Source organism: Liolophura sinensis, chromosome 5, assembly GCF_032854445.1.
Source record: "Liolophura sinensis isolate JHLJ2023 chromosome 5, CUHK_Ljap_v2, whole genome shotgun sequence".
Taxonomy (NCBI): Eukaryota; Metazoa; Mollusca; class Polyplacophora; order Chitonida; family Chitonidae; genus Liolophura; species Liolophura sinensis.
In genome coordinates this window covers 8,873,685-8,890,547 of record NC_088299.1, presented here as the reverse complement: position 1 = coordinate 8,890,547, position 16,863 = coordinate 8,873,685, and the positions used below count along the sequence as shown (strand labels likewise).

The window sequence follows — 16,863 nt, the reverse complement described above, 5'->3', positions numbered from 1 at the left end:
TATTACACATAAAGATAACTACACATAAACATTACTACACATAAAGATAACTACACATGAACATTACGACACAAAAACATTACTACACATAAACATTACTACACATAAACATTACTACACATGAACATTGCGACACAAAAACATTACTACACATGAACATTACTACACAAAAACATTACTACACATGAACATTACTACACATAAACATTACCACACAAAAACATTATTACACATGAACATTACGACACAAAAACATTACTACACATGAACATTACTACACATGAACATTACTACACATGAACATTACTACACATAAACATTACTACACAAAAATTTAAAATAAGCAATAACTTTTTGAGCTTATGCCTAAATGCGACACTACAGCCTTATCTTACATCTCTAATATTCCCTATGTTACGTCACTAACTTAATCTCTAATAATCTCTCTTTTACGTCTCTATCTTATATCTCTTATACATAACCCCTATCTTACATCTCTATCTTACGTCTCTATCTTAATCTTCAACAATCACTATGTCAGCTAATGTACTCGCGCCTTTGAAATTAATAAGAAAGAATAACTTCCGCAAGCTTATTCTGACATCAATCCAGTGTTCGTGGCGCTTTTGATCATTTATTTATTTATTTGAATGGAGTTTCACACACTACTCAAAAATATTTCACTGATACGACGGCGGCCAGCATTTTGGTGGGAGAAAAATCGCGACCATCCATGTTGCATTTCAAATAGGTATTCAAATTCTGTCTGTGTATACAAATTCTCTCTCTATGGGACTCCGTGGCCGAGGTGTTTAGCGTGCCAGCGCGTCACAATGGCCCAGGAGCATCTAACCAATGCGGTCGCTGTGAGATGAAGCGTAGCTCCTGCTGGCTTCCTCTACGGCCATACGTGGGCAGGTCCGTCGGCAACATGCGGATGGTCTGCCATCAACATGCGGTTTCCCAGTTTCCCTCCCATCACAATGCTGGAGGCCCTCGTATAGGTGAAATATTCCTGAGTACGGCGTAAAACACCGATCAAATCAGCAAAAACATATTTGTCATAGAACACTGTTCATATATTGATAAATGTCCGCTTCTTAGCCTGAAGCTTCTTACGAATGAAACGAATGACTTGTGAACACGCACATACATACATATATTAGTTTACATGGCCTTGTGAACACGAGTTTACCTGATAACATGCAAATCTAAACCTTGATTCCGCCTTACATGAATGTTACGCCTGTATCACGGTCAAATTTGACAAGACGCTCCCCTGCATATGTTACACTCTATCACCACGTTAGAGCGTTCGCCTTGAAGTTGGGAGGTCCCAGGATCAAACCTGGGAAGGTTTAGCGCTCAGCACTGAGAGGTTATAGGAAGAAAATTTAACTGGTTGGCCCGGTGTCAGTTTAATGTGATTGAGTGGGTTGTCATGTCTGGTGTCTTCGGCATGATACCGCCGTCGTATAAGTGAAATATTCTTTCACGGAGTACGGCGTGAAACACCAATCAAATAAATAAATAAATTAATTAATTAATCCTTGTTTACTGGACCAGTAAATATAGGAATGAGGGTCGTGGCTTAATAGTTCAGATTTGGGGTTCAAATGTCAATTGTTTATCTGGTATTTACGTCATAGTTATTGTTCACTGTAGTGAAAAATTACCCTCACGTGTACAAATCTAAAACTGCCTGACACTGTTTAGCCACCACTGTCGTTAAGTAAACACTGATCGTATTATATATAATCATATGGTTTTTACACTGCTAGCGTTTAATATCCCTGATGAGAAACAAAATTTGACATTACAGTTGAAATGCAACGATGTAACCAAAAACAGAGGCGGTTTCTTGCTTCTTTTTTCTTATACCTTTTCTCTACATCAGGAAATTCAATATTTTACCTACTATAGTCTGTTTCTTTTCACCTGTCGCCTAAATTTAGCTATTTGTAGAACCAGTCATACCAGCTACCAAAATTGCCTTTCGCTAGTGACACGTAACACTACATGTCTACACATTGATCGGTTGAACGTTCATGTAATTTAAAAAAAAATGCAGTTAGATGCAGTTAGAATGCGTTCATGGTGTCAACCAAGCTTATGGAGTTTAACATTATGAATAAGAAAAAGTGTTCTGACTGCATTTTTTTTTTACAATAATGTAGTCAAACACATCAGTGTGTAAAGGCTGTGGTCGTGTCACTAACAAAAGGAAATATTGATAGTGAGTGCGAATGATTTTACAGCGATCTAAATATAGGCCACACATTAAAAGAAACAGACTATAGCATTATTTTAGCCTATTTATTTGATTGCTGTTTCAACGTAGGCTCAATTTCAATGTTCGGTCACCGAGGAACAACAGTAAGAGGTTGACGACTCCCGTGTGACCGATTGTGCGTTTGGTTTGGTGCTTTACGCCTTACTCAAGAATATTTCTCTAATACGATGGCGTCCAGCATTGTGGGGGGAGAAAACTTGGTAGAATTCGGGAGAAACCCACGACCATCAGCAGGTTTCTCGCAGACCATCCGCACGTTGCTGCAGACCTTCCCACGTATAGAGTAAAACACCTATCAAATATATAAATAAACTGAAGACAACTTAATTGTGTTCCACCAATATGCTTACCGCCCTCATGTAAGTGAAAAATCATTCAGTACGTACAGTGTTAAACACAATTCACATAAATAAATTTAAAAAATTACAAAATAAATTGTTATCGTGAAGCTGAGTCATCATCACGTAAATTTACAAGGAGATACCTCGATTTCTTTATTGAAGTATACCAACAACCTTAGAGCCTTAGAGTCTTGTAGCCAGCAACTAAATAACGCTGTGTGGCACGTACGGGTTTATATGATCAGCCTCAGGCCCTCGGACATTATATTCTGTACGGTTTGCGCACATTTTTAAATCTAATGCACGAGCCCAGCCTTAAGGCCAACTGCATAAATTTGTGGACCGAACAGTTTATATACACGCTTAAGCCAACGGGGATTGTTCGCTACACCACGTGAGTGAAGCCTAGATTAACTTAACCAGCAAATCACGACGTGTTTACACTATGACCCGGATACTCGCTTATTTCTGGGTCAGGCTCTGTTTGTGTGACACATAGAACCTTCGTCACTATATACAGCTGGTTGGCTGTGGGGAGGAGGGAGACGGCGGTCAGAGAGTTAAGACGTATCACTTTGCCTATGTCACAAAAAGTTATAGGTGATTAAAGTGATGAGTGGACAGAGCTTCATCCAAATTTTCATCGATAACTGAGGTCCCATGAGTGACAATCGTGTGAGACAGACAACATGTAGAGCGAGAGAGAGTCGGACTGACACGCTGTAGCCAGAGCGACACAGTTCGAGAGAATTCATAGCCACGGTGTTCTTTGTTTGTCTATATAAGTTTGCCCTAGGCATAGCCTGATAGGTCGGTATCATAATGGCGGGGATATCTTACCGTGGAAAAAGACTGTGTGTGTTATGGATGGGACTAATGGTATTTGGTTGTTTTTCACTGACCACAGCGGCAATGAAGAGCGCCGGGAACGCCACTGTTACCAGTACAACTGTCTCCACTCCAACGACAACAACTGCTGACCTCCCAGAAAGCTGGCAAGAGTTCTGTACGACATCAGAGGCTTTTGTGAGTTGGAATTTTAGCACACTGTCGCCTGATGAAGTAAGCGGGATAACTCAGATTTCCTGCCGTCTCCAAGAAGGCGATCATTTGATGTTTACCGCTTTTCGTAACTGGACCCTCACGTTACGGGGTCGTTCGAAGATGGCGATTAAAGTTGTGTGCGATGAAAATTTCAGCAGTGCGTTCCACGTGCCTTGGCCAATGAAAGTCAGAAATTTAGTGTACTTAGAGGTTCGTAACTGTTTATTACTAGATTATTACTCGGAGTACTTCGATCAAAGTATAACAACTATTCCAGATCAATTACGTGTACTAGATCTCAAAAACTGTGTGATTCAAACTACTTTGGAGGAAATATTTTACCGCATTAGAAACCTACAAAACAGCTCAAGGGATGTTGAATGTGGCCCCCTGAGTCTGGAAATGTTTGCGTTTAGCAACATTGAATTCTTCATTGAGATTTCTGATTATGACATGTATGATCAATTGGACTCTTACAGCGAGATACTTTGGAAAAAATATCGAAAGCTAAATCACCAATGTGACTTCCAAGAGTTACGTTATCTTGACGAAAGTTATTTCCAGAGTATGTCAGGTAGACATATTTTCTCAATTCAAGCAAAGTCGTTTTATCCCAAGCTGGAATTTTATAACTTGTCTCACGTGGACTTCGACGGCATACCTATTCTGCTTCGAGAATGGAGGCGCTCGATGGATAAAATGGCTTATTTAGATCTTTCCCACAATAGCATATCTGAAATTGATTTAACTGATTCTGGGTTTGCCGAAGACGGAATCGGCATTATCAATCTTCAGTTCAACAAGATTAGGCAACTGAGGAAAAGTGATTTAGACACTCTTCGGCGAATGAAATCAGCCACCATAGATATCCGCAATAACTTGATCAACTGCTCCTGCGAAATGCTACAAGATTTTCACGAGTTTCTAAAAGCTCCAGATCTCGGAAGGTACGAGTATTTGCGAGATCTGCGCTGTGGTTGGCCGGAGAAATATAGCGGCAAAAGAGTCAGCGACCTGACAGAAATGCAGGCCCAGTGTACAGAAGGCCTATTCGCTCTGACAGGTGTGCTGGGCTCCCTCGTCTTAATTCTTGCTATTATCGTCATATTACTCTGGAGATTTAGGCGGGAAGTCGTGATTCTCGTCTACACGAGACTTAATATACTGTTGCCTTGTCAGGCTGAGGACAATTTGGGAAACAAAGATTTTGACGCGTTTATTTCCTATAGCAGCAAGGATGACGATTGGGTCTTGGAGACGCTGGTGAAGAAACTGGAAAATCAGGAGGATGGTTGGTCAGGCTTCAAACTCTGTGTACATCATCGAGATTTCGAGATTGGGGCGGCCATTGCAGATAACGTGGTGAGGAGTGTGGAGTCCAGTCGTCACACCGTTATGGTGCTGTCGAGAAATTTCGTTGAGAGTGAGTGGTGTATCTATGAATTCAGGACTGCAATGCAGCAAAGCCTGATCGAACGAAGGAAACATTTGATACTCGTTATACTGGAAGACGTTCCCAAATCGGAGCTAGACCCTGACCTCCGAAAATGTTTGGAAACTTTCACCTATATACAGGCGGGAGAGACGTTATTCTGGGACAAACTGAGATATACTCTATCAGTTCGGAGTAAGCAAAGATCCACCAGGCGTTCCTCTTCATCGAGCAGCAAGCCCAGTGAAACGGAGATTCTCAAATCATCAACCAACAACAATATTGTATAACTTGGATTTGGAATGATCTCATATCGCGTATATATATTAAGTGTGGGTGTTATTTCATTCCATTTGCAGCATCTACATGTCCTGCATAGGACGTCAAGCCAGAGACGCTTGTTGTGGCGTAGAAGATTACCTATCTGGTGCTTTGCAATTCCGCTACCTTCATCTACTTTCATTATAACGTTGGCAGCACTGATACTTAGGATCTGATGTTTTGTTTAACAAAGCGTTGAAGTATGCTATTACGGAAAGAAGCAAAATAATGCAAAATTTGAGACTGATGTTATAGAGTTTAGCTGTGACGTAACATGCTACAAACTGAGCTTTTTACGGGGTTAGGCCCAAGTTGTGAAGGGCTAGTCTCTGTGGCACTCATCTCGTGTTTTCTGTGACGTTCTTCGGAAGTTATTACGTGTTATGACGGTTTTGCGTTGTCATACTGAAAGGGATAATACTGAACAGCATGTGCCTGATTTCTCTCTGATTGAAGAATGTACTACTTGTAGTGGTATGCAGATTTCTTTACTGGTCATCAGCGTATTTCATGCCTGAGAACCTTCTTTTAATATCCAACGGTGACTTTAAGAAAGTTTTGAAATCCTTAAGATCTCTATCAAGGTTAACTGTAATTTTACAAACATTTTTTTGTAGATTGATATTTCTCCGCACTATATCTATGCTATAAAGATGATATGTATGCTTTCTTTATTCACAAGAGCTTGTGCTAAATCCAGTATTTAGAGATGTGTAATGAATAATTTGGCTGTTAAAAATCGGTATTTCTGAACAAGACAATTGTTTGATGAAAGCGTCAACGTATAACCGTAGTTGCTGTGGTATTAGCACATGCCTACTCATTTCCTCATGGATACAGTGTGTCCTTTATTCTTGGCTGGCTCCTATACGAGCTTAATGACAGTAATCCTTTATCGCACATTTGATTTTCAAATGCAGAGCAAAACTTGGAGAATGGCAAATTCTCCCTAATCACCAAAACTGGTGACCTGCAGCGTGAACAATGGCGAGTGCATTGTTAAGAAGTGAACTCCAGAAAACAGACTGATCGTAGCACCGATTGTTAACTATATTGTTGACGAAATGATCTCAGTAATGTCTCAGCCTCTTCCTTATTTAGGTTATAATGACAAATGGGCCCATTTCCATTGTTTTAATGTGATTGTATGTTAAATATGATGACAACACAGCAATTTGAGTAATTCTTTGATCAGCGACGTCTAATATACTTCAGTTAACAACATTGCATTTTTTACCTAATTCTGCTTAATCCTTGGGCAAGCTAAGGGGCGTGTAATTTGCTACTGTTTAAGCATTTACATGAACAGTTAGAATAAAACCCTGACTGAGCTAAATTGACAAGAGGCTATATTTCACCGGTAACGTGTGGTCATTTGCGAGCTATTACACTTTCGTCGCTTCTCCGGTTTTACTTTTATTGCTCTATGTCTTTAATTATCTTGTAAACGTCAGTAGTCTCATAGACCACTGGAAAACATTAAATTGAAATTTATTGCATGCTTCATTTATTTTTTTTTTACAATTAAATTGCATATATTTTAAGGTTAATAATGTGGGTCGTATTAACAGCATTAGATCCTGTGACGTCACAGTGACCTTTAACCTTACACTTTCTATTTTTGATGAAACAGCAATTTTGTAACAAAGTAGTTAACATAACGCTGAAAAAAGTGCACTGTAAACTTTGTTCAAATGTTGAAGTAAGTGAAGAAAAAAGTGCGTACATGCATGTAATAGGACGTCGTCGAAACGAAAGCAAATGACATGGTCCATAAAGCTCATATTTAAGTATAGATTTTACTGTTTTTACTAATGTGAAAAAAAGGAAAAGTGCAAATATTTTCAAGTGGGGTTCCAAAGATTTTTTCAGAACCTACTTTTGATTTTAAAGAAAAGATTGATATAGACTTGACTATTAGGTATTTATATATGTGAATAAGAGCGGCAGCTTCCGGGTCAGCTCTATCTCTTATGTATAGAAAGTCCCTTGTGGGCCCAGCACATGTATGCCAATGGTGTTATACACTATTCAAGCCACTTGCATTTTGATAGCTTTTTTTGAAACGCCTTTTCATGTAATTGTATTGCTTGTGACATACTTTATTGTTTGTTCAATCTTTATAAGTCCTTTACATAATACCTAAGGTGTTATATACTCTTCAGGGCTGTACACCTTTCATTCGTTTTGTCAGACACGCCCTGTACTGTTTGCCCACATACATATGTTTGCACAGTTTTTTTCAGGCCTGTATTTTCATGGAGTGCAGTTTTACACAAATTATTCTGCTGGGTATGTTAGTTAAATCAAATTCAGTATTTCTAAACGCCATCTTGCGAAAAACTAGACAAACAAAGTATTTCTAAACGCCATCTTGCGAAAAACTAGATTCGCTAAGTATTTGGCCATCTTTTGTAAAACTAATCATGCTCTGTATATCCAGTCGCAATATTGTGTAAACCTAGACAGGCTCTGTATTTCTAATCGTCATCATGTGTAAAACTAGACACACTAAATATGTTTAAACGCCATCGTGTAAAAAAATTAGACACACAAAGTATTTCTAATCTCTAATCTTGTGCAAAACTAGACGTACTAAGTATGTCTAAAAGCCATCTTATGCACAACTGGTCATACTAAACATTTCTGATCGCAATCTTGTGTAAAACTAAACATGCTAAGTATGTCCGAACGCCATCTTGTGCCAAAGTAGACATACTAAGTATTTCTAAACGCCCTCTTGTGTAAACTGAGATATGCAAAAAAAAAACACGAAAAATTACCCGACGAACTTCTGTACTATAGTACAGTCGCCTGAGGCTTTACGTGAACCCGTTACTGTGCATATATGGGTACTTCACATAGGTCTGTTCTAATGTAAGTAAAGTCCTACGCTAGACAACATGAATGCCCCACCTGGCCCTGCTATGAATCTATGATATGCATTACATACATTCTATGCGGGCGTTTTGTATTACGTGTACATCTGGTTTGTACTGTGGAAGTGTGTCAACATTTAAAACTGTCGACGATATGATGGCAGCTGTCGTCGTGTCGCTCCTATTTATAGGTCTTTTCACATTCTCAAGCCTTTAGCATTTCAGTACAGTGCGGATTAAATTGCTATTCTTTCATGCTGTGGGTCGAAGAATTTTAGGTTAGCGCTTTCTGTATATACCAACATTGATGTTGTCCTTTTAAACTGGGTATGATATAATATATTGTAAATCATCTTAGCACGAGAAAGTACATGAAAAGTTAGCCATGTAAAACTTAAAATTTGACGCAACGAAATGTGAGTCTGACTAGACTACAGAGGCGAGATCTGTGACTATCACCTGTATCATGTAGACAATAGTTGTGTATTTTTCATGAAATATAATAGGCTTTAAACTGCCTGTTATTTATGAATATATAAATGTGTATAATATTATACTATATTATATACTTATACTAAATGTTTGCTTTGACGAAGAACTATTGTTTTGTGACGTTTTGCGTGCACGTTTGTGCACGTTATTGTCGTTGTCCCTCCGCCTGACGTTAGATGGCGCTAATAGCTTCACATTCAACTTACGCCGAATACGCCAGGGAACCAAACTACATCAGTATCATGTCAGATTTGTGATATCATTGTCGTTATGCCTCCTGAGAGGTCATGTCAGTTTTGTGACGTCACTATCGCTGTGCGTGTGTGGTTTTCACGTGATCATCATGTCTGGTGGTTTCATTGTCGTTATGTGTGATCTCAAGACATCATCAGTACCATTTCAGATTGGTCACGTCATTGTCGTTATGTGTATGTACTCTCACGAGATCATCCATACCATGTCAGCTTTCCCAGAACTTAACACGTGACCTAATTCTCTTAGCCAATGAATATTCATTGTCAGATGTCCAGGAAGAAGTGGCGGTCCTGTACAGCGGATGTCTACTTGTTACAAGTATGCAAGGCCGACATCTGTTGTACCAGTGCTGGCACAAATCCTTATCCGTCACAAAGGGCGGACCCTGGGTTGTATTTCAAGCTCTAATCTCTCACGTGATCTAATTACAAGCCTAAGGTCTTTCAGTGTGGGACCTTGGTGACCCTAAACTTGTTTTGAATTCACTGGAAAACTGTTATATGATATTCTTTTAAAGAGCGTGGATCTCGGTTAGTGATAATGGACCATGGGATCTCCAGTTTTATTTTGGGGGATTATTCTCTCTACAACTTATCGGATGTTCGCTCCCACGTCGAAGTTTGCACGTCGAACACCTCGCTGGATAGGCCGCGGGTACCTGGTGAGGGACTGTGGTTTCCTCTAGCCTCGGGGTGGTTTCCTTTAGTCTCGGGGTGGTTTCCTTCGCCAATAAACCTGCTGGCCGTCGTGTTAGTTAAATATTCCAGTACGGCTATAAACCCCAATCAATCTAACATTATCAGTTAACTTTTCACCGTGCGCAATCCTATAATCTTTTATAATATGTAGCACAGAAAGCTGCATGAGTTGAACAGCTTCCTAATCAGCGGTTTAAAACTGTCATTGAGTATATATGTTACAACAGCATCATCAGCTCTTGTAGATTTCTGTTTTCATACAATCATTCACATTGTCCACATATAATATATAGTTCTGACAAGTTTAAAAGTTTTATTGTTCAAATCTGCGAAATCAGACTATTTGATAATATGTATATTTTTGGTATGTTATATCTACATGATATCATTGTTATATTTGGGATTCTAAACTGTATTTTTGATATATATATATATATATACACACACACACACTCACATATATATATATATATATATATATATATATATATATATATATATATATATATATATATATATATATATATATATTGTTAAATATGCAAATAAATGAAAGATTAGTATAATCACACGTTGTTACTGTCTTCTTTTTTTGTTTTCGAAAAGCCAGTTTTGTGTCTGTCAAACGTGCTTGAATACGGCGTGAGAAATACTATATAGATAAATTCTACCCAGTACCAGGTCGAATATACCAAAGCCTTTATCACATATCGTTACTGGCACTCACATCATCATTGAGTTGAATGTCGTTTTAGGCTCAATGGCAACACTTCTTTGATCTGATTTACCTCAGTTAAGACATGTTCCCTGTTAAAGGGTGAGTCAGGAATCCAGCTCATGTAGGCTACCTCCCTGGTCGTACGTGGGAACATCTGCAGATGGTCATGTGAAACCTGCAGATGGTCATGTGTTTCCCCCGAATTTTGCCTCAGTTTCCTTAATGTTGGCCGCCGTCGTATAAGCGACATATTCTTCAGTAGGCCGTATCAGTTATCTTTTAAATTAATAAAAATCAGATATATATGGCATAAGTCTCAAGTCTGGTGTCTTCAGCATCATCTTGTAGTTAGGTAGTACGGTGAGGTTCAATGCATAGGGGCTGAGTCCAAGAAGCGATTTTTTTGCTTAAGTCAAACTTTGAAAGTTCAAATTACTGGGCATAGCGTTTGGTTCAGAAGGTTGAAATTACGAAGGCTTTGTCTTAAATGAACACTTGCTAGACCTACCCATTTTAATGCCCTAAGGTCCACAGATTTATAAGCTTTAAAATCAGATTTAAAATGTTGACTTTCGTCAAAACCAGCTTTGTGAAAACGGCCCAGGAACTGTTTAGTACAATCAGACGCCGACGGGATAAAACAGAAATAATGTTATCAAAGAATGAAATGGTTATTTATAAATTTTGACGTTTTAGATACATAAAAGGAAGACAAATTATATGCGATTTGACTCCCTTTTCTCCGCTCATAATTCTGACCGCCGTTACACAAGTAAAAGATTATTGAGCACGGTGTTAAACATTAGTCAAATTAATTAATGAATACATAAATAAATCGTTTAATACATTATTTACTGTAATCATTTTCCCATTGTGTTCTGTATCTGTTCTGTAAGCGTTTACTCAGTCTATATGAAGAAGGAAGAAATATTGCTCATTTTTCGTTTGTTAGTAATTCAACGGAATTCAACGAAAATAAAACGTGGCCCGATGATCTGTGGAAGCTAAGATTGCTATAATATATAACAAGAGCTATTTTCTTTACCCAGTTTCCTGGAACAGTATGATAAACGTCGTTAACACGTACTTGGTCGCAGGAAGTAACAACCTAAAGCAATATTTCTAAAGACACATTGTCATGCATAGATTGAATCTCCATGCCTCCGTGGTCGAGGGGGTGAGAACGGCAATGCGACTCAGTGAACCAGGAGTTTCCCACCAATGCGGTGGCTGTGAGTTTTAGTCCTGCTCATGCTGTCTTCCTCTCCGGCCGTTCTTGGAAGATCGGCAGATGGTCGTGGGCTTCCCGAGCCCGATTTCCTCCCACCATAATGCTGGCTTCCTCTCCGGCAGTTCTTGGAAGGTCGGCGGATGGTCGTCGGATTCCCCCGGGCTCAGCCCGATTTCCTCCCACCATAATGCTGGCCGCCGTCATAGAAGTGAAATATTCTTGAGTACAGCGTAAAATACCAATCGAATGAATAAATCAAGTAAATACTTGTACGTGATATACACAAACATTGTACTCATAGACTGTGTCGAGTCTGGGTCTACCCCAGTTAAACTTTGAGTGAGTCTTAATACTGGATCAGTTATTTCTGAATTCGGACGTCAGAGTGTGACTGAAATATTCTTGAGTATATTCATTGTCTTCTTTCTGTAAACGACTGATAGTCCAATCATACATAATTACAGATGTACAGCAGAGAGAGTAAAATCAGAGCAGTGATAACAGTGTGGTATCTGGCAAATGGTCACAGGTAACCGGTGAAATATGGCCTCTTGTAAATTTACCCTAGTTTGGGATTTATTCTAACTGTTCATACAAATGCTTAAAAAGTAACCACTTACACGCACCCTTGAACCATGTCTTGAAAATCCAGTGATGCTAATTGAAATTTATTAGACGTCACTGGTCTAGAATTACTCAAAATGCTGTATCATGCTGTAATCACATTAAACAATGCAAACGAATAGTTGCACATGCGAATAGAGTAAACAAGAATTCAAATTGGTTATGGATAGGCCTGTAAGTTGGGTGTAAGGCGTTTATATAGGGGGCCACCGTGTTCCCTTGGCACTTTATTTCTGTTCTCTTGATAGGGTTTAAGAAATTGGAGCTGTGGAATGTCTACTCGACCCATATTCCCTCATGTATCGCCTGCCTCGCCGATATAGATTTTGTTACAACCGCAACAAGGAAATTACGTACGGTACAGAGATTTAGTGCCGTTGAATGTCATAGACGCATTTACTGGAAACTTAAACTTCTTGTGCTGGAAATCAAGAAGGTATATCCACTGTTATATGTACATTTCATCAGATTTCTAAAAAAAACAACGCAATTCAAGGAATAAACTATTTCTGTTGAAGGTGTGTTGAAACTTGTTTCTGAGCTTTTATTTCAACGAATTGATCGGAAGTTCAAAATCTCACGACGCAGGTCCCGTACATTATTTGACGAGAATTCATCATGGTTATTCAGATTTTTGCTTACTCAAACGAATTTTTCATATAGATGATGGCAGCCACTTTTGAGGGTAGCGGGAATACCTGTACGACTGTTCTGGCTAAACCACCGCTCTTTGGCAAGTTACTAAAGAACTTTCCCCATGTGTGACGTACAGATATTGGTGAAAGACAGGTGATCTTCGACCCACTTTTGACTGCTCATACGGACAGACGAGCGTCATGGACAGCTTACTATCACCGAGACCACGAACAGTGAAAGTGGGAATATCATTGTCCTATTTATTTATTTGTTTGTTTGTTTATTTATTTGATTTCATTGATATAACGGCAGTCAGCGGGAGGAAACCGGGTAGAGCCCTGGGGAAACCCACGACCATCCATAGGTTGCTGATAAACCTTCCTATGTACAGCCGGAGAGGAAGCCAACATGAGCTGGACTTGAACTCACAACGATCGCTTTGATGAGAGGCTGTGGGGTTAGTGCGCCGAGGTGGCACGCTAAACACTCGGCCATGGAGGCCCCTGCTTGTCCTATCTGGCAGACAATTTGACCTAGCAAACCACTTTGTGCGATCATAATATTATATACTCGGTGTGTAATCTTGTTTGACAGTGGTGTGATATACCGTAAAGTTCATAAGCTTTGATGTGATTGTATGTTAAATGTGATGACATTTTGAGTAATTCGAAACGAATTTAGTAAGGTCTAAAAAATTGTAATTAATATCACTATATTTTTTACCTAATTCATCTTGCCATGGTTCTAGTAAGGGGGAAGAGGGCGCAAATTGTTACCATTTATGCATTTACATGAACAGTCAGAATAAAACCCTGTCTGAAATAAATTAACAAGAGGTCGTGTTTCATCGGTAACGTGTGACCATTTTCCAGCTATAACACCGTCGCCAGTGCTCTGTCTTACTCTCTGTGCTATTCGTTTTTAAAAATATTAGTACATTTAAACAATTTGGTAAACGTTGACAAAGACTGGTTTCAAGCTATGGCATGTAGCAAATCATTGTAGGAGCAAACTCGACGATAAAGCTCGCAGGTTTCCTCGCTGTGAAGTCAAGAAGGTTTGACGCCCATAGTCATTTGAGATAACTGGGCGGAACGTCCATAACGCTCCCTACCTATAGCTTTGACTGATTTGATTATTGTTTTATTTATTTAAATATTTATGACATTTTTGCTTAACGCCATACTCTAGAATTGGTCACTTATGCAAGGAGGTCAATTATTACTCAAGACTTTGTCACTTATATATTATGGTGACAAACCGTAAGTATAACTTGCCAAACTCTGGTCTGTTCAATTCTGGTCACTGCCGTATCAATCAATGAAAAAAAACGATCGCCATCTCTTGAGCAAAAGATTTTTGATTATGGCAGTCAACAGCAAATAAGTAAATATAATATAGGCCCATATGTACGTACTTTACAGGTATGAATTGTGTCATGCATCCACGTCCGGATTAATCTTTTTTTTTGTAATAAAGAGTTTAAAGGTAAACTCAAGAACTTTTGCTGTAACTCGCTAAAAGTTACTACGAATTCAAATAAAATCTCTGAGACCATAAGTTTTTATGTGTATATATCATAAGAAAAAAGACTAAATTCTGCCGGACAAATAAACTCACTCAATGCAATAGGCCGTCAAAATTATGTCGTCATGTCATCACTACCTGTGTCTGAATGTTGTGTAACCACTGTTTACTCAGACGTGTTTTCTTAATTTGAGTCCCTGAGAACTGTAAATGTTTTCCCAACTTTACTCCTAGCATTTGGACACTGCGGGCTTAGCCATCATGGCTGTCATTTGTGACGGCATGGAGTCATGAGGTCAGCCTCCAGTAAAAAATATCAGCTTTATCCGGTTTCCAAAAAGCTAAATTTCTTTAAGCTTCTTATAACCGATATGCAACTCTTTTCAAAAACGCTTTTTAATCTTGGTGTCATTTGATTCATAAACGCTACCTTGTCGCCGAATCTTTCACACAAAAGTATAACTTTTCAATAGTCATTTTGCAGGTTGGTGGAGTAGGAGTTGAACTTCTTAACACGCGAACACCAGGCAAAGGCAAGATGTGACAGAAATAAATTCATTCAGATGCTATTGGAAAATGCCATGTGGATTTTCATCTCGACACATTTCAACACCGCCACAATCGACTTATTCTAGTGTTGATTTTGTTGTTTTGTTTAGGGGGTAGGGGGGATCTTCTTGCTGTTCTTTGGCACCATTTTAGATATCATGCTGTTATTTTGATTTCATTTTTAGTCAACCAATCAAAATGCACATCTGTATGGTTTTATATCCTCACCCCCTGATTCCGTCTCCAGTCAAGTAGGTTAATGTTCGCTTATCCCTAGATCACGCCTCCTAGGGATCGTTCTTTTCTTTCCGGCACGCTCTAACCTTCTCGCACAGCCACACGATATATGAGACGTGATATCATGCATATATACAACAATGCTGTTTATCTGATCGGTGGTCTTTGTCTCGCTTGCGGATATTTCACTTTTGTCAGCTTTATGGATGGAGTAAACAGGGTCAGATTGACATTTTGGTACATTGTAGAAAGTGTCTCAATACACACACACTATTTTGCCGTACTCTACCTTCTTGACAAATCTAGGCGTCAAAACATTCGTATACCAACCGATACCAGGATATTTGTATGTCAATCAATAACCGCAGGGGGGCCTTCGTGGCTCAGTCGGTTAGCGCGCTAGCGCAGCGTAATGACCCAGAAGCCTCTCACCAATGCGGTCGCTGTGAGTTCCTCTCCGGCCGTAAGTGGGAAGGTCTGGCAGCAACCTGCGGATGGTCGTGGGTTTCCCCCGGGCTCTGCCCGGTTTCCTCCCACCATAATGCTGGCCGCCGTCGTATAAGTGAAATATTCTTGAGTACGGCGTAAAACACCAATCAAATAAATAAGTAAATAAATAACCGCAGGACCCGAAACAACGTTCAACACAAATCACCAAAATACCATCAAAATTCTTCGTATCAACTTTCCTAATCGTGCATATTGAACATTTATTCAATGAAATCAAGAACTTTGAAAATCTCACACTTGTAAAGTATGCCATACGAATTAATTTTCCTCTGAAAAGCAGAGAAGTGCTGTAAAACCCGCCAAAACCCATAGGTTTGACTGTGTTCTATTCGCCATTTTTCTATTTGCATTCTTTCAGATACCTTAATTTCCAGAAACTAGATTTTGGGCCTCCATGGTAACAGACTGTTGGTAAAGTGAACAATCACGTGGATTTTACCGTTGAACCAATCGCAGTCCATGCCACAGTGTTGAGTGTCACGGATATAGTATATAATACCGTGTTCGGGTTTTGATATTACAAGTGTTCGTTAAAGGTGGAGAAAACATAAATTTCAGGCGAAAGAGGGCGAAAAGTTAGTTCTAAGTGTGGTCTTCAACATTTTGTTTATTTTTCTTTCAAGAGAAAAAGACACTTGTAAATATTCTTTGCATGGTGGTTATTTGAGGCCACTTCTTGGTATATTGTCTTTTTGCAATAATGTTGTAAATGAGTATGTAAAACATGTTTAATAAATATATTTCCACTAGAATTTGGTCTTTTCCTCTAACAAATGTGATCAACCTGAAATTTGATAATATTTGTATTTTTAAACTATTCATAAATATTATCATAATTCGGATAAATCCGTGTGTTTTACTCTCAAATAAATTTATTAGACATGCATCACATTCTTATTTAGAAATTATTACGCAAAGACGATATATATACCAAATTGTGTTCCCAAAAACCCACCATTCAAAAATACCCTTTTCTTCTGAAATAAAAATTGACAAATATATTAAAGACCGTATTTACAAATAAGATTTCACGCGTTTTCATCTGATTATGTTTTCTTCCCCTTTGCTAAATACTA

General features: G+C 38.9%; 1 protein-coding gene across 1 annotated transcript; it reads left to right on the top strand.

Moving 5' to 3' along the window:
- The first annotated feature begins 3,169 nt into the window (after window positions 1–3,169).
- On the top strand, window positions 3,170–10,195 carry LOC135465617 (toll-like receptor 4). Its single transcript, XM_064742894.1, has one exon. The coding sequence runs from the start codon at window positions 3,457–3,459 to the stop codon at window positions 5,398–5,400; it is 1,944 nt and encodes a 647-aa protein (XP_064598964.1). The 5' UTR covers window positions 3,170–3,456; the 3' UTR covers window positions 5,401–10,195.
- The last annotated feature ends 6,668 nt before the right edge of the window (window positions 10,196–16,863 follow it).

What these genes read in the sequence shown, in the direction of transcription:
- LOC135465617 (XM_064742894.1), top strand. Translation starts at nt 3,457, where the DNA reads ATGGCGGGGATATCTTACCGTGGAAAAAGACTGTGTGTGTTATGGATG.